Source organism: Acartia tonsa, chromosome 10 (assembly GCF_053477335.1).
Source record: "Acartia tonsa isolate MP-2025a chromosome 10, ASM5347733v1, whole genome shotgun sequence".
NCBI classification, from domain to species: Eukaryota; Metazoa; Arthropoda; class Copepoda; order Calanoida; family Acartiidae; genus Acartia; species Acartia tonsa.
Genome location: NC_137269.1, coordinates 34,877,210 through 34,902,631, shown reverse-complemented (window position 1 = coordinate 34,902,631; position 25,422 = coordinate 34,877,210). Strand labels below are relative to the sequence as shown.

The following is a 25,422-nucleotide window of genomic DNA, read 5'->3' as shown; positions in this document are numbered from 1 at the left end:
TTGCCAAAATTTTAAAGAATATTCCCAAGAGAAACCCAAACATCAAATTTTTACATATATGCAAAAAAAGGGGGGGGGGGACCTTCATTTTTTTTTTTTAAATTATTGGCGATTTTTTACAGTGGGGAGGTGGAGGTATTTTTATAGGAGGATTAGTTTATAGATTATAAATAAGTATAATAAAAGGAGATTTTAGAGGTTAGAGAGATCTTTCAATGCACACATAAGAACATAACGACATCATGTTACATTAGTAAATTGAGATTTATTAAAAATAATTTGACTAAATTGAATTGGCCCTCCTGATATCTGTGCGCACGGAAGTGATGGTTTAACTCTGTGTTTTGTATACTGTGCTTAGCTGCGTGCATGCGCGCATAGTTACAATTCAACCATTACGCGCACAACTTGGAAAATGGTCTAAAAACTAAATTTTGTGAATTTTTATGGTGAAAAATATTAAATTTTGTATACATGATTGTTTATTTTGTTATTGGGTGTGTAACAATTTTTACAATAATGTTTGCACGGGTGAGTTTTTTTAAAGTAGCGAAGCTGCTCTATAATTCAATTGGTCTGTCCGTCAGTCAGTAACGTTCCGGGTAAATTTCTCTACTGTTGTTCAAGATAGACGGCTAATTTTTTGTGTAAAAATAATCTACTCACATGAGCATCTTGTATATAATTTACTTGTTCCGTTGGTCTGTCAGTCGTGCTACACAATATATACATATATTAAAAAGGTTTCGTGATTTTTAATCTTTTAAATTTTTTTGGCTTGCTTTATGACCAATAAATGTCTGCTTTTTAAATGCTTTTTCATGCTTCGCCACTTAGTATTATTTTCATCCTTGTCTGTAATTTATTATAAAATCTAGTTTCTAAAAGCATGTATTTTATTATATAAGCCCCTTTGTTTTGCTGAAAAACCTATTTTAAGGGTTCATTTTTGAGGGTTGTTGACCCACGATTTTTTTTTATAAACTTAATTATAAAACAATACGAATTGTATTTATTAGTAATGCAAAAAATAAATATTGAATGATGAAAAGAACAATAGATCATCATTATGTAAATCGAAAATCATTTTAAGGAAAGTTTAAGCATTTGTTTAATATTGGGTATACATATTACATATATTGCCAATATTTATTTGCTACCTGCTTTCATTCATTTATATCAATTTTTAAAGCGAAGCTTTTGCATAATTAGGGTCAGTCCATACATTCTTCTAGAAGAGATAGCTTTTTTCGTTAATTTAGGCATATTTGATTTGTCCTATTTATATCACACTTTGCATTGTGATACCTGTAGTAGATGTGTACGATTTATTAAGCGTAGAAACTCTATTATCGTCCTTAAAGCTCATAAAAAATACATTAATTTTATGGTATTGCTAACTATTCAGGCTTTCAAAGATAACCATTAATGAATTACCTACCCTAGCTTTCATTTATAGTGATATTTTTATTTCAGAGAATGTTGTGTGATTCTAGTTCTGTAACAATTACAACTAAGTGTGGAAATGTTCAAGGAACCAGGTAAAACTGACAACCGTCAGAACGGCCGCTGATTTGTATTAATTATTGTTTTAGCGGTGAAGTTTAACTCATAGATTAGTTACAGTGTCATTATAGGAACCGGTTCAACCCCATCCCTTATTCTCTTCCCCACTTTCAGATTGTAAGGGTGACGCAAATTTCAGACCCCAGATTTGGCGATTTGAGAAAAAATTTTCTTTATATTATAGCGAATTAGATAATCTAGCAATTATCGCTTTTATCTTATAGAGAAAAATAGTAAATCAAACGGCGAAAACTGAGATCTGAAATTTGCGTCAACCTGCAAATATGACGCAAGACGCATGACCGCTACGATCGTGGCATTATTTTAAACCCAATCGTTTTAGCTGCTCAAACATATTATTGGGTTGTGTCCAGGGAGGGAGGGGACTTTGTATTGAAAAAAATACTGGTAACCGAAGTTTTATAAGCACCTTATTCGTTGGCTTTTGGTACTTGTATTGAATTTTATTTGGTTGGTTCTAAACTAGTAGTGCATAAACTTTTAAACCAATAATTTATTAAGATGTATTTTTCGTTAATTGTGTTATCCCTAGATATCCTTGCTTACTAATAAAGTCTTAGGATTTTAAAAGCAAAACTTTTCTATGATTGGGTCCATACGTCTGTACTTCCGTCCGAACGTAACGTTTAGCTCTTTTTTTAATTTAGGCATGTTGTAATTGTCCTATAGATGTCTTTTGGATGTTGATTCTTAGAACAATTTAGAAAGTGTAAAAACTTTATAATCGTTACCAGAAAGTCCGTAAGTTCCCTAAAAATGTTGATTTTTAACTTTTGTATGATTTAATTACCCTTTTCATCTGATTCTTAGGACAACAAGGTACAATATTTTAAGCGAAGCATCTCTATAATCAAGTCATAAAATTGATTTCATGGATTCGCTTTTATGGATGTTGTCATCCTTGTTTTTCTGTATTAATCAGGGATCTAAAGGTATAAGACAATGGCCGATAAATTGAAGTCCATCCCCAATGATAATACAAAAAAATTCCCTTTCTGTAGATTATAACTAATTGGTTGAAACGTTTGAACAGTCAACCTAATGATTAAACCATTCACTAAAGTCCACAAAGTTGTTAAGGCAAGGAATAAGAAAACGTAAAAACAAACTTTGAGACTTGTATAATTAACAACCAATTTTCCCCTCTCCTCTCTCTCTCTCTCTCTCTCTCTCTCTCTCTCTCTCTCTCTCTCTCTGGTATTTATTCATGATTATGAAACCCCTACACTTTAAATGTACTGTCTATACTTATGTAATTGTTATTATGATATGGATTACAGCTTTTTGATATTTAGAAGTAAAGCTTCTCTTCAAGAGTTCAGTCAGTATGTTGATAATGTTGACGGTACTCCCATGCATTTATATATAAACGCTATATCAACGGCGTTGCTACAAAAGACCTACTCTACAAAAGACCTACTCGTCGGTTCTACAAAAGACCAACGCTTACAAAAGACCTACTCTACAAAAGACCAACGCCTAAAAAAGACCTACTCTACAAAAAATCGTAATGCTAAAAGGTCATGGCCGCCAAGCTCGGCCCCCTGGCCTGCCTAGCCGCGGGCGCTCGGCCCCCTTGCCTATAACCTAACCTAACCTAACTTATATGTAATAATGTATGAATGTTTATCGTACATTAACTTAATTATATTTTAGAATTTCGTTGATTTACAAAAAGTGGTTGGTAGATTTTTTTCAAATTTTAACATTTTTTTAACAATATTTAGGTAAGGTTAGGTTAGGTTATAGGCAAGGGGGCCGAGCGCCCGCGGCTAGGCAGGCCAGGGGGCCGAGCGCTGCAGCCATGTATTGATTATGTATTACTTTAGGTCTTATGTAGGGGTATGTATTTTGTAGAGTAGGTCTTATGTAGGGGTAGGTCTTTTGTAGAGTAGACCTTTTGTAGGGGTAGGTCTTTTGTAGAGTAGGTCTTTTGTAGCAACGCCATATCAACAATGATTGATTGAAATAATGTTCATTTTAATCCCTCCAATTATTTATGTGTATTGCTCCCTTCCTTATTTCCTTGGGCACGAAGTTTTAATTTTTTAATGGTTAAAAATATTATTAATTATCAACCCCGTCCTTACCCTTATATAATTCTTGGCTGAGACAGGCCCTAGGTATATCCCTATCCCCCCCCCCCCCCCCGAAAAAAAAAATTAAATCCTCCAATCCTAGCGGCCACAGGAGCCATAAAAATCAAATGATACCTTTAAATTTGCCTAAAAAATACTAAATCATATTTGCTATGCCTTTTTTGTTTAATTTCTAACCACAAAGAAACATTAAAAATAAGCTTACGAAAGCAATGTTTTGACCCTACAAACGCTCTTGACAGGTATATCTGGCACCAGAAGTACCTGGTACCGGGAGCATCTTCTTGGCAGGTATATCTGGCACCAGAAGTACCTGGTACCTGTAGTATCCTGTTTACAGTTATACCTGGCACCAGAAGTACCTGGTAACTGTAGCATCCTGTTGACAGGTATACCTGGCACCAGAAGTACCTGGTACCTAGAGCATCCTGTTGGTAGGTATACCTGGCACCAGAAGTACCTGTAGAGTCCTGTTGACTTTAACTTGTCTTAAAATTCACATTTTTAAGTGAATTCTAACCAAAGTTTCAGTAAATCTTCGATTTGTATAACGTTTTCCCTTTACTCTAAAACCATTTTAAAAAAACGGCGATTTTGCACAGCTATTTCTACGACTTCGAACAGTATGAAACTTGGAATAGGGCTATATTTTCTGAATATGCCCGTATATTCTTATATAATATCTATATAATTTTTTATATTTCCCAATTGATTTTAATATACTTATGAATATTAATTTGTTCTTGTTGACTATACGTAACTTTTTATAATATGTAATTATTTGTCTCTAGCGTGGCTTAAAATAAGCAAATAAATTTATTAAGAAGCTACAAGTATCAAAAGTCCTTTGTTTTTGAAAGCGAAGCTTTTCTATAATTTGGGTCGCTCCACCCGTACGTCCGTCTATTTGAAACGGATATATCTTTTCCATAATATAGACATTATAAAATTGTCCTATCGATTTCAAACTTTGCTTGATGATTTTTACAACAGTTAGGCACAATTTTTAACTGCGCTTTTATGGATGTTGTCACCCTTGTTATGGTTATGTTAGTCGATCTTTCTTTAAGTTTTTAAACAAATTTGTAGCTGCGCCCCTACATATATTTCTGTTTTAAAAAAAACTATTGTTTGGGTTAGGGAATTTTTTTATAAGTAGAAGGCTGGTTGGTTTTCTACTTTTCCAGACCCCTTCCCTCCAGTCATAGACTCTAAAGCATTTCCTGGATTAATGACTAAAAATCACTGAAGCTGTAGTCCGATTAACGAGATCTTAGCTAACATACATTAATACAGACAGACAGATAGAAAAACGTCCTGTTACCTCAGTATGTAGGATAGTAATATCAATATATTATTGCTATTTTTAAGTAACAATAAGGGTATTAATACACGTTTCTAACCTTATTTTCTACGTTTTTTTTTCATATGCTTAATAGCTATGTATATGGTGTTAAAACAATGCAGATAAAGTACAATTGATCCTATTCTTGGAGGCCTTTAAAAAAAATTCTTATTCCCTTTCAGGAATAAACGCAAATTCTACAAAAAATTGGCAATTACTACAATATACCTGGATCCTAAACATATTCTGTCCCTATCAGAATGGAGGGATTTTAAATAAATTACAAAATCTATTGTGTTAATTTTGTCCATAAAATCTAGAATAACCGGATCAATAAAAAAAATAACGTCATTTTCACAAATATCAAAACATTACGGAAAGCCTTCTTAACAAAGCTATTGTTTTTGGGTCCCAATTTATTTATTTAATTATGTATTATAGACAGTTTTCCAAAGATATCAAAATAAATTTTATAAGCATCGGGGCTAACAAAACTGGTATCAAATAAAATTTCATTATTTTAAATTAAATATTTTTTGAAAAATTTTTGTAATCCGATGCTATACATGATTTTTTTAGTATGCCTGAGAACCGGTTCTAATCCAGCAGATATTAATCAGTTTCAAAGCCACACTGGAAATTATTTAATTATTTTACAGTTATTTAGGTGCAGATATTGTCCTCAAATCTCTGATTTTGACATAACGTTTGGAAAACTTTCATATATATATTTTAAAAATAGTAACTTACAGCCATTTTATATAAATGCCATTCACGAACGTACGAACTTAGAGACAATCCATACGTAAATAAGCTTGTGCTTTATTTGCTATATTATTATTAATTTTAACAGTTTTGTATGATTTCAAGCACAAAAGAAGCCTAAAAAGAATCTTAAAGGGTATTAGCTTTCCTCTATTGCGTTAATAGCTAATTATTATTCCATATTTTAGTGTCATTCTAACAGTTTTTATTAAGTTTTCATTGAGAAAAGATAAAACTACATTATTTCTGTTATTATATATTTTTAGGTACTTTTTTATATGGTATACCTATTTCTTAAATGAAATCTTTTACAAGGGATTGATATTAAAATCTTATAATACTTATATTAGAATTGCTCTATCGATTTCAAAGTGTGTTATTAACAGATTCCTGAAACAATAAGAAATAATATTTATATAAAGAGTATCAATTCCTTGAATTATTAAGCACACTGTAACAAGAGCTGCTTCTCTTTTAAATATGTCAATTAATAACCAATTTTATGTTTCAGCAATGTATATTGTATATTTGTGAAAATTCGTTTGTCCTATAGTTTGATTTGTTGAGTTTTTATGTATGTTGTCATCCTTGTTTAGAATGAGATCTGAGGGAGGCCAACAGCCTATTCTCTCCTTCAGAGGAATTCCATATGCAGAGCCTCCTATTGGTGAAAGAAGGTACTAAAATAACTCCTTGAACTAACTGTATGACTGTCTGTATGTCTGTCTGTATGTCTGTGTGTATATTTGTCTGTATGTCTGTCTGTACATCTGTCTGTACATCTGTCTGTATGTCTGTTTGTCTTTCTGTCTTTATGTCTGCCTATATGACTATCTGTATGACTGTCTGTATGTTTGTCTGTATGTCTGTCTATATGTAGTCTGTGTGTCTGTCTATGTGTCTGTATGTGTGTCTATCTGTGTTTCTGTCAATGCTAAAATCTCTGAAATACTTAATTTAATTGTTTTTGTAATTTCATTTTGGACTTATTATTCACCTTTTTGAGTGAATAGATATAATTACTTATTAGCTTGTCTTCAAAAGGTTTCAAGTCATCAATCTATGTTGTATTGCTTATTGATTTTCTATCTGTCTATCTATCTATCTATCTATCTATCTATCTATCTATCTATCTAGATTTAAAAGAACAGTATTATGTGAGTCTTGGTCCGGCCGAGTGGAAGGAAGGAAAGAAGCCAAGAAATCTCTGCAACCAAATGTCCTCTTCCCTGACCAGTATTTTCTAAGGTTAAATAGTTATTAACCGCATCGTATTGCATACAGCTTTTATTCGGTCCCTCGGGGCTAACAGTTTTAAACTTATATTTTTTTTCATTTTAAGCCTCAGAGTTAACAGCACTGTTATTAATTTTATGATTAAATTTTTTAATTATTCTTGGAAATATGTCTTTATTACGATGGCTGACAACCATTACCAATCAAGAGGATATTAATTTTTACCACGTATCTTTAGTTTAAAACTGTCCGTCTGTCTGCTTAATCTAAATAGCGCACACTGTTACAAGCGAACTATTTATAAAAGACGGATAGGTGGTCAAGCCTTTTTCAAATATTATCTGAGATGCTATTAGACGTGAAATTACAATTCATTTAAATCTATCAAAATTATATTCTTTAAAGTCGTAATACCTGTAACATATCCTTGGGGGCGAGGTGTAGCCTTGGCTCGAGTCCATTCAGCTCCACCTTGGTCCATTCACTACGTATATGAACTGCAGCGAAACGCGTCCAGGCGCCCAAAAAATACCTAAATATTCATATTGAAGTCTACTGTATAAAGTCGTCATACTTAGATCCATATATTATATTTGATAGAGAAACTTAAAAAATATATTAAGTATTGCAAAACTGACCAATAAAGGCTTGAATGTATGGACAATTTTGATATAAATTACTAAATATATTTGCTATACATATAAAAGTAAATTATTCTACCAATAGACCTATTTAATATGACATATTTTTTTTAAAGCGAAGCTTTTCTATAATTATGGTCGGTCCGTCCGTACGTCCGTCTGTAACGGATAGCTTTTTTCGTTAATTTAGGCTTGTTAGAATTGTCCTATCGATTTCAAATTTTGCGTGGTGATTCCTTTAATAGTTAGGTACGATTTAGAAAGCGTAGCAACTCTATAATTTAAATTAATTTAACAAATTTAACAACAAACTTTTATGTGATCTAATCATCCGATTGATCTGATTTTTGGTATATTGATTCCTGGGACAACAAAGTATAATGTAATAAGCGAAGCAACTCTATAATCAAGTCCTTAAAATGTAAGTTTGTCCATAAACATTATCCTGAATCAAGCAGTTTTTCAACAAATTTACTTACAATTTTGCTTTGACTCTTATACATTTATATTAAGATTATTCAGTTCTAACACTATACAAGTGTTAATGTCCGTTTTTCCAACCGTTTCAGTGCTTCGCTTTTATGGATGTTGTCATCCTTGTTTAGCATAGTAACGTATAGAACCTTATTAAAGTGTTACTTTTAAAAGAAAAAATGATTCTGAAACGAGTAAATTAATTAATTTAAATTTAGTGAGGGTAGTGAAGATTGTCTGTATCTGAACGTGTATACTAAAACTACAGGTAAGCTGTAACTGTCCTGGACAAAAGCAGGATAAAAAACGTCAGAGTCAACAATCGCAGGAGTGTTTAAAATATTAAATCAATGAACTATTTAGATTCATATTATGTTAGGTTAAGATATGCAAGAGTTAAGACGTTTCAAAATAGGTGAGGTTCTGTTAAGTGTCCACTAAGACGTTTGTCCACGCCAGCGTTTGTCACTCCTGCGTTTGAGGTTGGACTAGCTAGAACTTTAGCGTAATTTATTTTATACTATATTTCTCTTACTTTATGTATCTGTTATTATTCTATAGGATTATTTGCCTGTTAGTGCAGTTAAATATATTTTCAAATCCCAAAAATGAAATTTTGTCCTTTTACTGTATCCTGTAATTACGCAACTATGCAACAAATTTATATACAATTTTGTTTAGATATGCAAATTGATGATCTGCATTTCTATTTTTGTCCTTCCTTCTGATTCTAGAGCTTCGCTTTTGTGGATGTGGTCATCCTTGATTTATTATCTCTCTTTTGATTCTTACAAAGTTCTCTTAAATACAAAATCACGTATTGACAGAAACTTGAATATAGAGTAGTTGCGCTACCAACCAAAAGAACCGATATTTAGACGAGAATGCGAAGCAGCCGGTGATTGTGTTTCTCCATGGTGGGGCGTTTGTGGTCGGATCCTGCGAATCAATTCTCTATGGTCCTGAGGTGGGTTATATTAGTAGCGGGGCTACTCTACAATTAACTGTTCAGTCCGTCTGTTAGTTCGTTCATTACGCTATAGGGAAAAATACTTTATTAGCTACTTTATAATAACATTTGTCTGTCCGTCAGTCTGTAACGTGAAATATGGGTATAGACATATCTACTGATTAAGATAGACGACTGATTTTTTATTGTGAAGATTTACTTTATCAACGGGCATTCTTTTTAATTAACTAGATAATGCTCTGATAATCATGGAATTTACTTGCTTTCTTTTTGAGATAGACAGCTATTTTTTTTAAATGAAGACTCTAAACACTTTGTTTGTCAGTTTTCCTATAATGCTATTGCAGATCAGATTTTCATTCTTTATAGCTAAAATTTCTCTATTCTTACGGTATATCACGTGAGTGTTATTCTCTAATCAATTGTTGTATTTGCTTGCTAATGCTGCGTTACTTTTAAGACATAATTGTCCTTGTTGATATTAGCAAATTTATTGCTAGCATAAAAAATTATATATATTTACTGAATGTACTATTGTTTTTAAAATCGCGTGCTTTTGAAATTAAGGAAGTTAGTGAAACTCATGTTTAAGAAATTCACAGAGAGAATTATGATAACCGTAATCACGTGATCAATCTACGAATGATAACGTTTACATAAAAGTAACAGGATTTGTGTGTACCAAATGATCTCGCTAACCGCTAAACTGATATGGTTCTTCTTTACAGCGTAGCTTCTCATAGGTCCTGGGAAGTAAAATACAAAAATAAATTTTCACCTATTGCAAAAAAGTTTTTTCCCTTTCCACCAAGTCAATTTTATGTAATGCTTTTTCAACATTTATCCTACGGACCTCTAAAACAATATGGCCTCCGGACAGTTTGTCTGTTTGTTTGTTGCTCTTTTCATTGGGAATATTATGAGAATATATAAGGCGATTTGAATCTCGAAGGCTAAAACCATTGGAATATAATGTTTTCTCGTTCTATACAGTAACTGGGTGTCTATTTATAAAGGCATATTATTATTAAAAAATAAAAACAATCTTGTTTCGAGTGAGCCCTGCAAGTAGCTATACAGTGTGTTTTTTTTTATGAGAACTTTTTTGAAAGCAATTTTACCCCACTTATAGTTATCAGAATTGATTGATTAATGGCTTATTTTCTTCGTTTTTTAATGCAATTAATAGAACATTAAAAAATATTTCTGTTTTTTAATTAAAAAGTACAGTAAAATCTAAAATTCAAAAGAAAAAAATGGATTTTCAGTAGTCGACTTTAGGGGGGCCAGTACTCCCTCTCTGATTGTGATATGACCTGCAAACTTTGATATATTCTAGTACATGTCCCCAATAGTATATGTATCAATTTTTAGCTCTAGATCTAAACTTTGAAGCGTTTTGCAGCCATTCTTGCAAAAGGTAGAAGATTTGAACATAAGAAAAATGCGCTAAAACCATTTTTAGATGTTGACACCTAATTTTTGAATTTTACATTTTACTGTACTTTTTAAATAAAAACTGTAAAAAAAATTTTATGTTCTATTAATTGCATTAAAAAACGAAGAAAATAAGCCATTAATCATTAAATTCTGATAACTATAAGTGGGGTAAAATTGCTTTAAAAAAAGTTCTCATAAAAAAACACATTGTATTTATTTTTTAATGTACCATCCGTACCTTGAATATAAACAATGTACATAAATCGCCCCTTCTTAAAGTATTAAATCACTAAATTAATTCTTAATTTTTAATGATTTATCCCAAAGGTAAAGATTCTCTACAAACCTTTCTGTCGGCCTTCCTGTATTACGTGTAAATTCTTGTAGGTCGACTTGTCTCTGTAGATCATGTGTTTCACGTCCACGTGACATTTACTTACAATGCAAAGTTGATCGAAATCTTGGATTTAAACAAAGCTTTTCTACTTACATTTTTAGGATGTTTCTATTTGCTAGTTGCATAAAATTCATCTTTAAATTATCAAAATTTCTCAAATCTGACATTTTGATAAAAAGTTATAATCTTAAAACGATCCTATTTGATAGATACTTCCAAAAATTACACTTTTTCAACATACTGATTATTTTTGGCTATTTTGAGATAATAAAATTGTAATACATAACATCCAGCATTTTAGGCGCATTTTACAACAAATGAAAATCATATGTTCATACAGACTTCTTAAAATTGTGTTTTTCAGATTCTTTTGCGGGAGGATGTTGTCCTGGTGGGTGTTAACTACAGGTTGGGCATCCTAGGCTGGCTCACTCTGGAGACAGAGCAGGCTCCAGGTACAGAGATAGATAGAACTACAGGCTAGGTATCCCAGGCTGGCACACTCTGGAGACAGAGCAGGCTCCAGATATAGAGATAGATAGATAGAACTACAGGCTAGGCATCCTAGGCTGGCTCACTCTGGAGACAGAGCAGGCTCCAGGTATAGTTATAGATAGAACTACAGGCTAGGTATCCCAGGCTGGCACACTCTGGAGACAGAGCAGGCTCCAGGTATAAATAGATATAACTACAGGCTAGGTATCCTAGGCTGGCTCACTCTGGAGACAGAGCAGGCTCCAGGTATACAGATAGATAGAACTACAGGCTAGGTATCCTAGGCTGGCTCACTCTGGAGACAGAGCAGGCTCCAGGTACAGAGATAGATAGAACTACAGGCTAGGTATCCTAGGCTGGCTCACTCTGGAGACAGAGCAGGCTCCAGGTATAATTAGATAGAACTACAGGCTAGGTATCCTAGGCTGGCTCACTCTGGAGACAGAGCTGGCTCCAGGTATAAATAGATAGAACTACATGCTAGGTATTTTGTTTGTCAACAAGTTTTTGTCAATAAAAGTTTGGAAATATTTTTTGCTTAACTCATCCACATGTAATTAATCATAAAATTTTAGGTAACTTGGGTCTACACGATCAACTTTTGGCACTTCAATGGGTACAGAAAAATATTACAGGTATAAAATATTAAATGTCCTTACATAAAAGTAACACAATGTCTAGATGTCTGTAGTTTAAGATCTTGAAAATCGCTGAAGTGTTATGGTTCTCCTTCAAAGTTAAGTTTCTTATAGGTCCAGAGAAGGTTTCTTACTATTTTGTGGGATGATATCTCCACTCTCCAAAGAGAAAACGGCACTGAAACCCTCTGCCTAGCCCCTCCTTCAATATATTATAGCTTGATATTTCTGGCAAAGGCACTTTTCAGTAGCAATACAAATTGACAGTGAAAGCTCTTCAAATGCGGCACAAAATATTTTAAGGCCACCTATTATTCAATTAGTAACCTTTGCTTAAATAAGCATTGTCATCCTTATTGGTTTTAGCATTTGGCGGAGACCCGTCTCGAGTGACTCTGATGGGAGAAAGTGCTGGTTCTATGTCTGCCCTCTTACATCTGGTATCTCCATATTCTAAAGGATTATTTCACAGGTAATTTTATTTGTGGAGCTTTCCGGTAGAGCACTAATCACAACCCCCGTCCTTATTTTAAAATAAATTTTAAACATGAGGGTAGCCTTACCTCCGTAAGAGGAGCTGCACTCTCTCTCTCTTTGAATAACAAATGTATAATCACACTAGATTATCCCCCCCCCCAAAAAAAAAAAAGCTTTGGGCGTTCTTAATCATGCCTCCTACAGTGTTCTAACTCAAAAGTTGAACACGCCATGTTTAGGGTGATAGCCTTGTCAGGGACGCCGTCCTCTGTGTTCCTGCACCGAGACAGGAGGCCACGCTGTTATGCTCTGGAAGTTGCTAAACACTTGGGATGCAAAACTCTTAATGACATGGACAAGGTGAGATTTAATAGCAAAGGCTTATCACATATAAGATAGCTTTGCCCGTACTTTCGTCCATAATGGATATTTTTTACCTTTGATCAATATCAACCTTGCAAGATGATTTTTATTCATGTGTTATATCACCTGTCAGGAAAACAGCCTAAAACCGTGGTAATAGAAATATCAATAAAAACCGTTCTTATCTTTATTACACAAATTTTATTCTTATATAAAAGTAACAGGATGGCTATCTTTACCGATATGGTTCTCCTTTACAATTTAGGTCCTGGGAAGTTTGATAACTATTCTGGGAGAGGGCACCAAAGAAGAAATAGGCCCTAGAAATCTTAGAAACTCCCCCTCCCCCCAACAAATAAATTTGCCTTTTCTATTAAAAACTAAAATTGAAAGATGCATTTATGGGCGTAGCCACTGGTAGATTATATATTACTAGCGGCTTGGCCCCTAGCCTCTAGGGGCTTTGCCCCAAGAGGTTTGATCAAACCAATTTTTCGTATTTTAGATTTTCTTTTGGGGGGGGGAGGGTAGTCGACCCCACTATTTTAATTTTTTTTTTGGGGGGGGGGGTATTTTTCATATTTTGGAGGGGTTGGGGGTGTCCCACCCCCCAAGAAAATAGTTATAAACCTTCCCGGGACCTATGAGAAGCTACCCTGTAAAAGAGAACCCGATCGGTTCAGCGGTTAGCGAGATCCTTCGCTACAAACAAACAGACAGACAGACAGACAAACATCGTTCTGCTTTGTATTATAGATAATTCTAGGTGCTATTGTATCTGCAATCTTTGAGAGCCAAAGACATACTGAAAGTGTCAACACTGTTTGTTGACTGGGATTATACTCATCCAATGCCGTGGACACCCTGTATTGATATCCACTCCTCAAAACCTTTGGTTCCAAGGTATGTTTTTAAAACTGTAGACAACCTGTAGCTAAAAGACAATGTGAAACCGTGTTTTGAAAAAAAATTCTAGAAGTTTATTAAAGCTGTCAAAACCGTGGATTGTTAAACACTGTTTTGGGGTTTTAGGTAGGTTTTTAAAAATATGATGACACCCTGTAGTAAAAAAACTGATAAATCTTTTATTCCTTGGAATGTTTTGTGAATTATGGACACACTTTGGTTCGAAGGTGGGGTTTAAAAACTATAGAAAACCTGTATTGTTAGCCATTCTAATGCGAAACAGTTGACACCCTGTAGGCTCCAAAAATCGATGGTTCCTTGGTAGGCTAATCTAAGCTATTGATTCATTTGAAAGTTTCAGAATATTAAATATCCTGTTGTGACATAGACGTCCAGGGGGGGGGATAATGGGGCGATTACCCCCCCCCCCCCAAACGATTTTGGGGGTGCCATAGGCACCCCCAAAATTTTTTTTTCATTTTAACCCCCCCATTTAAAATTTACCCCTACCCTGGGGGTGTCGTAGGCACCCCCAACCATTTAGGAGGGGGTATTTACCCCCCCCCCAAATAATTTTGGGGGGGTAAATAACCCCCCCCCCCCCCCAAATAAAAAATCTCTAATAAAAAGCTTGGACGCCCCTGTGTTGTGAGATATATGTTTTCAACTTTTGTTTGATAGACAAGGACGTCCAAGGTTTTTTGAGGAGTGTAAAATGAGAGATCATAAAGGTTCCCGTGGTTAAAATGAAGGAGTTTAATGTTCAGCATAAATCCCACCCCCCACCCCCACAACCCATTGGACGTCTAAGTTCTCAGATATGTTATTTTGTTAGTCTTTAGGGCTAAATTGAAAATTATTTTTAGGGTATTCCAAGAGGCAGTAAGTGAAGGATTTGCTGCAAATGTACCTGTAATTGTTGGTAGCTGCAAAGATGAAGGAAATATTATCAAAAATTGAACATCCCTAACATAAATGTGTGTTTCAAAATTATCCCAGAGGTGGGTTTTCTAAAGATGAAAATATATGTTTGTTTATGTTTCAAAACAATTTCTTGATATTTTCGATATTCGCGGTATTCAATCGTTGTTTGGTTTAGTAACTAAATGTAACAGATTGATTTAAACGCAGACGACAGAAAGAAAATACATAAACAAACAAATAGAAAATGTTTTAGAAAACCCACCTCAGCTATAAACAAATACTCTATCATTTGGTCTTAGCTGTATATCTATACTTTAAACTATTTTCGATGCACTGTAAAAAAAGAGTTTTTGATAATATTATTTTTTTTAAATAGGATTGATTTTAACCTCCAAGTTTTTTAAAGATCCAAACAGGTATTTTTAGTATCATAGGTACTCTATTATTTGTCCATCTGAAACATATCTAATGGGAAAAACGTCATTTTCTTGGCTGTTTTTTAATATAGACAGCCGAATATTTTTTATTTGTCTATGAATTATGATGTTGTCATTCTTAATAAATGTTTAATTTTAGATGGAACCTCTTGAAAAAAGAATGGAAAATTTGGGCTCCTTTAATATTGTTTAACAGGTCAGCTAATAATTTGGTATCTAAAGATAATATCTTATTCTTCTAGACATAAAAAGTTTCTTTTTAAATGTTCAATTTTCAATGCCTCTGAGTGACAATATCTCACTCATCACTCAATAACTCACTCATTTTTACTCGGTACCTCAGATTTTTGTATAAAAATCATGATTTCACACGAAATGCAATGTTGACTAATGTAAAATCTTGTATTTGTAAAAAGGTTTTTTTTTAACATGATGTACAGGACGTACAAAATTTTATGAAAAAATAATTTAAAACATTCAATCTCTGAGTATAAATTATTATAGAAAAAGATTACCCATATGGAATTTTACATATAAGATGGGGAAACCATTTTTGTTCAATTACACTGAGTATGATTACAGGATGTACAAACTTTGATGAACATCAATTTAGCTAAAGTTATTGAAGCAAAATATAAGACAAGCAATCTTTGAGTATATACTATTTTAGAGAAAGGGATGAGTACACGGAGCATGTAAAAACTTTGATTAACATAACTTTTGTTAAAGTTATTGAAGCTAAATTTAAGACAAGCAATCGTTGAGTATATGCTTTTCTAGGGAAAGGGATGCGTACACGGAGCATGTAAAAACTTTGATTAAAATAATTTTAATTAAAGTTATTGAAGCTAAATTCAAGACAAGCAATCATTGAGTATATACTATATTACAGAAAGGGATGCGTACACTTATCATGTAAAAACTTTGAGCAACATCACTTTTTTTAAAGTTATTGAAGCTAAATTTAAGACAAGCAATCGTTGAGTATATACTTTTCCAGAGATAGGGATGCGTACACTTAGCATGTAAAAACTTTGATTAACATAATTTTTGTTAAAGTTATTGAAGCTGAATTTAAGACAAGCAATCTTTGAGTATACACTATTTTAGAGAAAGGGATGAGTACACTGAGCATGATGTACAGGACGTACAAACTTTGAGAGAATATTACTTTGGAGAACAACCAATAGAAGATCTAGACTATTCACATCAAAATATTTTAAAGGTAATATTTTCACAACTATTCTAAGAATTACTTTGTTATTTTATCTAAGTTTTGCTTTTCATATTATTGAAAGGCTGCAGTAAACACTTATATGATTGTTATTTACGTCTTCCAAGTTTAACTTTTTTTAGTTAACCGAAATGTTTTCAATGTCTTGGTTTCTAGCGCCTATGGATGCTGATGTTAATGTTATGGCAAAAAGTGGTCTATCAGGTACAAATATATTTCGAATGGCTACATTTTCTTTTTGGTTTCTAAAAAAGTTTGTCTGCAATTCTGTCATAAAAACTATTCTTAATTGGAATATTTATATACTAGCGGCTATGCCCCTTGATGCCTCTAGGGGCCCTTGAGGGAAAGTCGACCAACCCACTTTCAATTGTACTTAAAAAGAAAGTTTTTAAAAAATAAGAGAGGGAAAATTTATTTCTTGGGGCGATTTCTCTTGGGAGGTTGGTGGTATGTTCCCCAAAAATAGATATAAACGTTCCCAGGAGAAGCTACCCTGTATTGTAAAGGAAAACCATATCGGTTCAGTGGTTAGCGAGATCCTTTGATACAATGTTACTTGATTATAAGGATAGTACCTGCAAGTTTAAATAATCTTTTTTATTATTATTTTAGTGTATAAATTTATCCTTACAGTTCCTCCTAACTTCACTCTGTTTGATCTTTTCAGGTGAGCGTTATTCTAGCAGCGTAGCTACTTAATTAGTTGTCCATTCGTCTTTCTGTCTGTATGTCTTTTTGTGCAAGTATTCTAAGAATCGACGCATGTTAAGACTCTGATGCGAACATAAAATTGCTTGCTTGAAATTTTAGATATTTTAAAAATGATGACGCTATTTACCTACTCATTATATTTACTAAAATAATCACAAGATTTTGTCTTTATTTACAACATTATATTCTACTGTTGTTTTCTAACTATATGGAGATATTTATAATTATCGTCATATAATTTTTAGAATGGCGTAACTTAATAAATAGATAAAATAGATATAGGGCTTTAAATGTTACCCACCCACCCCCCCTCCTCATGGGATTGTTAGGAGCCCCTTAATAATAGGATTAAGCCTTGCAAATTAACTTTTGCAATTACTAAAAAAGTTCATACCATAATACATAAAAACCTTTGTTAAGGATGATTTATGTTTAAAAAAGAACTTTGTGTACTTATAATGCATTCAGTTAAAGATTTATTATAAGTATAGCAACTTCATAATTAAGGTCTTTTCTTCCGTACGTCTTCAAATAAAATATTTCTCTATTCTTACTAAATAATTTTGATAATGTTGTGATTTTAATATTGTCGTCACGTGTCAGTTATAGCAGCAGTAAGTACCAATTTCACTGTCTCTACTATGACGCAGTTAAAAAGGCACGCTACCATGTACGTCGATCCCTTGCCCAAGATTCAGACCAATAATTCAAATCCACTTAATAAGACAAAGGCTTTTCTACTTTGAAATGCAAAGCTTACTACATTTACGGTATGTAGGTTCGTCAGACTGTTCATACGGCGTATTGTACAGCCATGTTATAATTATCCTTACGATTTCAAACTTTTCAAGACTCTTATAATGATACAAAATGTTTAATCTGAGAAGAATAGCAAAACAATAGTCAACAGAATGAAAGCTCTTTTTGTGCCAATAAAAAATGACGTCATACAATATTAATGACCCCAATGATAGGCCAATACACAGACTAAATACCTATGGTAGGCTTCAGTTTTACAGGCACTATAAAAAGCTTCACATAAATCTGTTTTAAAACATCTTTACAAATTAAGGAATTTTCTGAGCATTTGATTCTTTAAAGACATCTAGATATTTATACATGTTTATTTCTCTGACTTGTAAAGCGTCGCTATATTTGCCGTTTTCATCCTTGTTTATTTTATATGTATTATCATTATTTCTTGCATTTCTGCCATATATTATTGTGTACGAATTTTCAGTCTTTTAGTATATTGTTTCCATGAATCATAAGTTCGAAATACGTTTCCATTAGATATCTAAAGACTGAACTACTGCTCAATTTCCGCTGGAAGCAAACCGGCCCTGAAACATTTTTTAATGTTTTTTTTAGTGCTCATTGAAACTCCTTTTTTATGATTTTAATATTTCCAATCCACGGACAACTTTATATTAAACCAAATGATAAATTTATAATCATAATATAATAATTAAACCCTGATTTTTTTTCATTTTTAAAAGCGAAGCTTTTCTATAATTAGGGTCGGTCCGTACGTTCGTCCGTCCGTCACAGATGGATAGCTTTGTTCATTAATTTAGGTATGTTAGAATTGTCTTATCGATTTCAAACTTTGCATGGTGATACATTTAATGGTTAGGTACGATTTAGAAAGCGTAGCAACTCTATAATCATTACATGAATGTCCGTAAGTCCATTTTAAACATGTTGACTTTTTTACTTTTTTAACAACAAATTTTTGTGTGATCTCATCATCCGATTAATTAATGATTTTTGGTATGTTGATTCCGGGGACAACAAAGTATAATGTTATAAGCGAAGCAACTCTATAATCAAGTCCTTAAAAATGTAATTATGTCCATAAACATTATCCTGTATCAAGCAGTTTTTCAACAAATTTACTTACAATTTTGCTTCGACTCTTATACATTTATATTCTGATTATTCAGTTTAGACACTATACAAGTATTAATGTCCGTTTGTCCTACCGTTCCAGTGCTTCGCTTTTATGGATGTTGTCATCCTTGTTTTTTCATTTTTTATCCGTGGAAAATGTCTAATAAGCCTAAACATAAAAGAAACAGGATGTGTATATGTGTATCTATGAATGTTGAGCTCAACCGCTCATCCTATATGCAGGATTTTCGGGAATAGTCCCGTTCGTAACATCGACTCATAAGGGGCGATTCGTCGTATTTTTAAAATGGCTTTTTATAGGTTATTTTAGGTTAGGTTAGGCTATATTGGGTTAGGCGATTGTCCCACAGGGTTAGATAATTGGCCCCGCAGGGTTAGAGCCCCCCGCAGGGGCTAGAAATAGGAGAAAAGCTACTGTGAAAAAAAATAAAGATTCGCCCCATAAGGTGCGATGTCACGAAAGGGACTATACCCGGATTTTCTTTTCAGTGAAGCTTCTTGTGGGTTCAAGGAGGATTCATGACTATTTTATGATTCGTTTGCTTTTCCTATTAAAACAATATTGAAAGAGAAGAGTTGAATTAACCTTCCTTACCTAGAGGGCTCCTAAGAGCTCCTCTATGGGCGTATCCGCTTCTAAATATCTATAATATAAAGTAGCTTGATGTCTGTCCGTCCGTCTGAAGCTTACGATCTCGGTAACCACTGAACCGATCGGATTCTACTCTTCAGGGAATATACCGACTGGTCCTGTGGTGGTTTCAGGCTATTTTCAGACACCCCCCCCCCCCAAAAAAAAAAAAAACCAAAAATCAACCCCCCCCCCCATTTTATCTTTTTTGCAGAAGTTTCCTTGGTCCTTTTTTTGTAGAAGATTTCCTTGGTCCCTTTTATTTTTATTTTTTACGAATTTCACCTTAACTTTTTTTTTATATCACCTCTTATAAAACTAACAAAGACGGATTGGGTATGTCCAAAAGAAGTGCAGCCATTTTTATCTCTTTTTTGTGCTACGCAAAACTTTAATGCAGAAAGCATTAAATTTCAAACTAAAACTGCTCAAAATGGCTTTGAGCATCGGTTTTGATCATTTTCTAAATCACTATGATTTTAACCCAGTCGCAATAGCAAATTTTTATAAAAACATTAACTGCCATTTATTTTATTTTTCAGTATCTCATTCAGGGATTGCAGGATAGGACAATGGGCAATTAATTCAATTTTATAGTTCTAGCTTAATTGTCTTGAAAACCTGATTTATGTGAAAAATTTAGGACTTAAGTGAGGGCAAATTTAATTTAATTTAGAGAATCTAAAGAGATTTTAAAGTACAGAAATTACCGAAATTATATAGAGTTTATCAATTTTAAATCATCTGTAACCAAGATCTTATGGTATATTCATAAAGGTTTCTTGATTTTGTGGGCAATGCTTCATAGTAATTACTATTTTTTATTTCCCACCCATGTATTATCAAAGCAACTAAACTCATATTTCAACTGTTTAGAAACCTAAAAGGATTTTTAAGGCTTGGAGCTTATTTAAAACAAGGATGACAACATCCATAAAAGCGAAGCACTGAAAAGGTAGGACAAACGGACATTAACACTTGTATAGTGTCAGAACTGAATAATCATAATATAAATGTATAAGCAAAATTGTAAGCAAATTTGTTGAAAAAAACTGCTTGATTCAGGATAATGTTTATGGACATACTTACATTTTTAGGACTTGATTATAGAGTTGCTTCGCTAATTACATTACACTTTGTTGTCCCAGGAATCAATATACCAAAAATCAGATTAATCAGATGATTAGTTCACATAAAAATTTGTTGTTAAAAAAGTAAAAAATCAATGGATGTACGGACATTTTGGTAATGATTATAGAGCTGCTACGCTTTCTAAATCGTACCTTACTACTAAAGGAATCACCATGCAAAATTTGAAATCGATAGGACAATTCTAACATGCCTAAATTAATGAAAAAAGCTATCCGCTATGGACAGACGGACCGACCATAATTATAGAAAAGCTTCGCTTTTAAAAATGGTGTTTAGCTTATTGTTTTTAGCCTAGTACAGAGGCGTGCAAAAAGAGATGTATCCAACCACCTTAATTTTGCCAGGAGGTTTGATACACCCCATAAGGGTCTTACCCCTTGATACTACCTACCTTCCATGATTCATCCCCCTAATAAAATCAAGGGGGGTGTAAAGTAAAAAAGTAACACCCCAATGACCTTGCAAAAAATCAAGTTCTAATCCCCTGTGAGTGTGTGCAATGTACTTAAAAGTTGTAAGGTACAAATGTTTTCAAGCAGCAACAACGATTATGTAAAGTTATTATTTGCTTCAATTAGGGTTAGGAGAGATATAACATGAGTTGTGCATCAACTTCCACATATTATAAATTTTGTAAAGTATTTTATGTTAGCAAATTAAAGAGGGTTTGTTTAATGATGAGATTGAGGCAAAGGGGGAAAGTAACGTTTTGTTCTGTTGTAATAATATGCCAATGGATGTAGAATATACAATAAGTGTATATTATGACAGGGTAAAAAAAATGTCGTCATTTAGGTAGCTATATCCCCTGTTATTTATTGGTCAGTTCGTTCCTACAGTAAGAGGGGAGGGGATGGAGAGACTATTAATAAAGCCCGCTACAAGTTTCACATGGAAATTTGGTGTAAGATCCCAGAAATAATATATCCATCAATATATATGCAGCTATGGTAATTTAGAACTTAAGTGAAGTAAGAGCACTTAAAAAAATCAAGACATCGTTAATTAACCAAAGTCTATTTTATAATATTAATCCTGACAATCTTGAAACTAATCCTTTTCTTCTTTTGTTATTCATTAAACAATAAAGTCATATAAAACTACTAAAGTAATTATGCTTTGAACATAGTGCTTTTTTGAAAGCGAAACAACTCTGTAATCATTTTTAAATATGTTGATTTTTAAAACTTTTTAGACATCAATTTTATATGATACAATTGTCCAATTTCTGACAACGAGGTATAGTTTTATAAGCAAAACATCTCTTTAATTAAGCTCCAAAAGTGTAAAAAGATCCTGTATTTAACGGAATTTTGCAACAATGTTAAATTTCTTAATTCTTTACCAACTAAAAAGTTATGATTTTTATTTTTATTATTTTTATTTTTATTAGGCTAAATTTGCAAGATGTAGTGAAGATGTTTGTCCAAAGAAATATTTACGGCTACAGCTCTTTAGATAAGGTAAAGTTAAAGTTACATATCTGATAGGTATCGAGTTCGAGTCGTGCCTGCACCACATATGATAAATATGGATGTCGAAAATGATAACAAATACTGCTAGGTCAGACGCAGTACGTTAATATATAAATTAGGGTTGGGCCGGATATCCGTTCTGGCCGGTTATCCGGCTGGATATCCGGCCATTTTCAATATCCGGACGGATACCGGATATTAAAACTATCCGGTTTCATGATATCTGGCTGATTGTTGACGCCGGATATCCGGTTATCCGGCCGGATATACGGTAAATTGCCGGATATCGAACGTTGACCAGATATCCGGCCGGAACCGGATATCCGGCATTAGAAATAAGCCGGATATCCGGTATCCGGCCAAAAAAGTATCCGGCCCAACCCTAATATAAATTGAAAGGATTTAATACTCTGAGATAAACAAATTGGTGGTTGTCTGACAAAAATTTTTAATATGAAAAGGGCGTTATTATGGTTGTTACTTTAATTGTAAAATATCTTTAAATTAAAATTGGCATAGATCATAAAAGAGATTATATTATACATATATACATTCTCTACATTAGATTTTTTCTTGGGAGGGAGTTGACATGACAATTAAAAGTAATCTACATCACTCATTTTTTAAGCTGAATTACCAAAGACAAAATTTCCCGCAATTCAATTAGAGTGAAGATTAGTTTATTGTCCTAAGCAATGATCCCTTTTTAAATTTTAGGTCTTTGGAGTTTCTCACTCGGATGATATTTTGTAAGTTTTTTATCATGCAGCAAAGCTACTCTAAAATAAACCTTAAACCGTTTATATGTCCGTCTGTATTATAATTATAGAATCTTCCATTTAGAATATTCATATGTATGTAAGTATGTTTGTATAAACCGTGCAATCTCGTGGTTTGTTGTTAAAACCGCCGGGTTTTTTTTATATTGCAACTGAAAGACATATTAATCTACTCTTAACTTCTTAAGCTAGTCAATTGAAAAATTTTTACCGTTATACATATAATTAGATTATTATTCATCATAGAATACAGAATCTCTAGATAATAGGGGTGCATTATAAAGGGAAAGTCCATCATACCTTTTTGGCACGAATATTGTACTATTAAACCTTTAAAATTCAGATACATGTTTCCAATGGCGATTCCTGGTTTTCCTCCCTGCATAGTAACGCCCCTACAAAAACTTACTCAAAAACGATTGTTAGGTAAGGTTTTCATAATAAAATAAGTATTACGACGACAAATAGTAGCGTAATTTATAGAAATGTGCAAAAAAGCTTTTTGAAATAAGAAAAAATTTAGGCAAACACGACAAATTAAAAAAAAATAGTTTTATAAAAACAGTGGCGGGCTCAGCAATTCATCGTGGGGGTGTTAGACCATTATGGGGGTGAAAAAAAAGGAGACACACCCATACCGTACAAATCCTATTACAAAGTTGCTTCGCTGCATAACTAACATTAAACCAAATCCTTAAAAATTTACTTTAGGAGTGTTAAATAAGCCTTCATGTCTATGTAAGGCCAATAAAACCCTAACCTAGAGGCTAGTTTATAAGTTTTTGCCTAATATTATTATCAGGGCTCGGCAGCCATGCCTCAGCCGCACATAAGCCTCAAAGTTATATGCCCTTTTGTGAGTGAGAATAAATCCTAAAATAGGGATTATCTGTTTAGTAACTGGTTTAGACATCCAGCTGAATTTCAAAGTTAAAAAATTACGATATCACTGAGGCCTATACGTGGCATACGCGCGGCTGCCGAGCCCTGATGATTATATTTTTTAGACATGGTACATTCTTTTTCTGACTTTGGTGTTCCTACAGTACAAGGTAAACGACCCATTCCCCATCCCTTAAAAAAGCTTGTTTTGGAGGTTTTGTAGGGTCTCCACTTTATGCTTGACTCAAAATCTTTATACTAAAGTAACAGGATGTCTGTCTATTTGTTTGTCTGTCTGTTCCGAATTATCTCGCTAACCGCTGAACCGATATGATTCTCTGACGTTATTCTCTTGGGATTTTTTCTTCAATTTTGAAAATTTTGGTACCCACAACCAATATTATAACTATTTTTGGGGAGGACACCATCACCCTTTCAAGAGAAATCGCCGCAAGAAAAAAAAATCTATTAAAAACTAAAATTAGAAATTGGGTGTGGTCAAATCCACCCCCCCCCCCCCAAAAAAAAAAAATACTTTCTATACAAATGAGCATCCAGTATGTAATTTGCTTTGTCAGTCAAGCACGTAAATATTGAAAATGTATGAATACAAAAGAAAGGTTTCGTGAATTTTTGTTCAAAAAATAATGTTGGATATTAACGAATGCTCTTTAAATGCCCTCGTCTGTTCCGAATTACCATCCATGTTTTTCTTGTGCTTTCATGGATGTTGTTATCCTTGTTTTAAATGTTAGGAAGTGAGTGGTGCGCAGCTAGAGAGGGAGATACAAGTTATTTTGAATTTGGTCCGCAAGCTCAGATGGTCAGCAATGAACGACTGGAAAAAGAGGTATGAAACATTTAAGGGTTTGGCAGCTATATCCTTACTTACTACCGAGCCATAAAGTCAGGGCTCGACAGTAGCTCGTCTGAAACCTTTAAACTGCAGGGAAATAAACCTTTTAAACTTCTAAAGTCTGTTGGAAGAGTAAACCTAATCCAAACAGGACACTTCTATTTTTTTAATATTCAAAGCATCCAAATAAATATTAATTTGATACTTTGTCGCGTCTAACGCGCGACTGCGCAACCCTGATTTAAATTATTAAACTATTGTTTGTTGATTTTAGCATTAAGAAATACAAATTGATTATTTTAACGCAAGGAAAAAGGCTCATTACTATGGCAACAGAGCACCTCAAATATTTTAATTTTTATTAGTTACTCTGTAATTCAATTCAGTAGAAAAACAAGGATGACAACATCCAAAAAAGCGAAGCTCTGAAACAGTAAGACAAACAAACGTGTTAATACTTGAAGAGTATCAGAACTGAATAATCAGAATATAAATGTATAAAAGTAGAAACAAAATGGTAAGAAAATTTGTTGAAAAACTACGTAAATACAGGATATTGTTTAAGGACATACTTACATTTTGAAGTTTTGA

At 33.3% G+C, this 25,422-nt stretch overlaps 1 protein-coding gene across 1 annotated transcript in view; it reads left to right on the top strand.

The window, feature by feature from the left end:
- Window positions 1-178: 178 nt before the first annotated feature.
- LOC145329968 (esterase FE4-like) overlaps window positions 179-25,422 on the top strand; it is a 26,061-nt gene continuing 817 nt past the window's right edge. Inside the window, exons 1-22 of the mRNA XM_080174469.1 lie at window positions 179-531; window positions 1,477-1,541; window positions 6,393-6,473; window positions 6,934-7,044; window positions 8,366-8,415; window positions 9,026-9,114; window positions 11,319-11,409; window positions 12,025-12,084; window positions 12,454-12,559; window positions 12,804-12,924; window positions 13,694-13,830; window positions 14,700-14,775; window positions 15,136-15,173; window positions 15,334-15,390; window positions 16,305-16,419; window positions 16,551-16,632; window positions 17,044-17,098; window positions 22,233-22,302; window positions 23,032-23,063; window positions 23,437-23,519; window positions 24,101-24,145; window positions 24,731-24,825. Of these exons, the coding sequence (XP_080030595.1) occupies window positions 475-531; window positions 1,477-1,541; window positions 6,393-6,473; window positions 6,934-7,044; window positions 8,366-8,415; window positions 9,026-9,114; window positions 11,319-11,409; window positions 12,025-12,084; window positions 12,454-12,559; window positions 12,804-12,924; window positions 13,694-13,830; window positions 14,700-14,775; window positions 15,136-15,173; window positions 15,334-15,390; window positions 16,305-16,419; window positions 16,551-16,632; window positions 17,044-17,098; window positions 22,233-22,302; window positions 23,032-23,063; window positions 23,437-23,519; window positions 24,101-24,145; window positions 24,731-24,825 (1,716 nt within the window). The 5' untranslated portion in view covers window positions 179-474. The remainder of the gene's footprint in view (window positions 532-1,476; window positions 1,542-6,392; window positions 6,474-6,933; window positions 7,045-8,365; window positions 8,416-9,025; window positions 9,115-11,318; window positions 11,410-12,024; window positions 12,085-12,453; window positions 12,560-12,803; window positions 12,925-13,693; window positions 13,831-14,699; window positions 14,776-15,135; window positions 15,174-15,333; window positions 15,391-16,304; window positions 16,420-16,550; window positions 16,633-17,043; window positions 17,099-22,232; window positions 22,303-23,031; window positions 23,064-23,436; window positions 23,520-24,100; window positions 24,146-24,730; window positions 24,826-25,422) is intronic.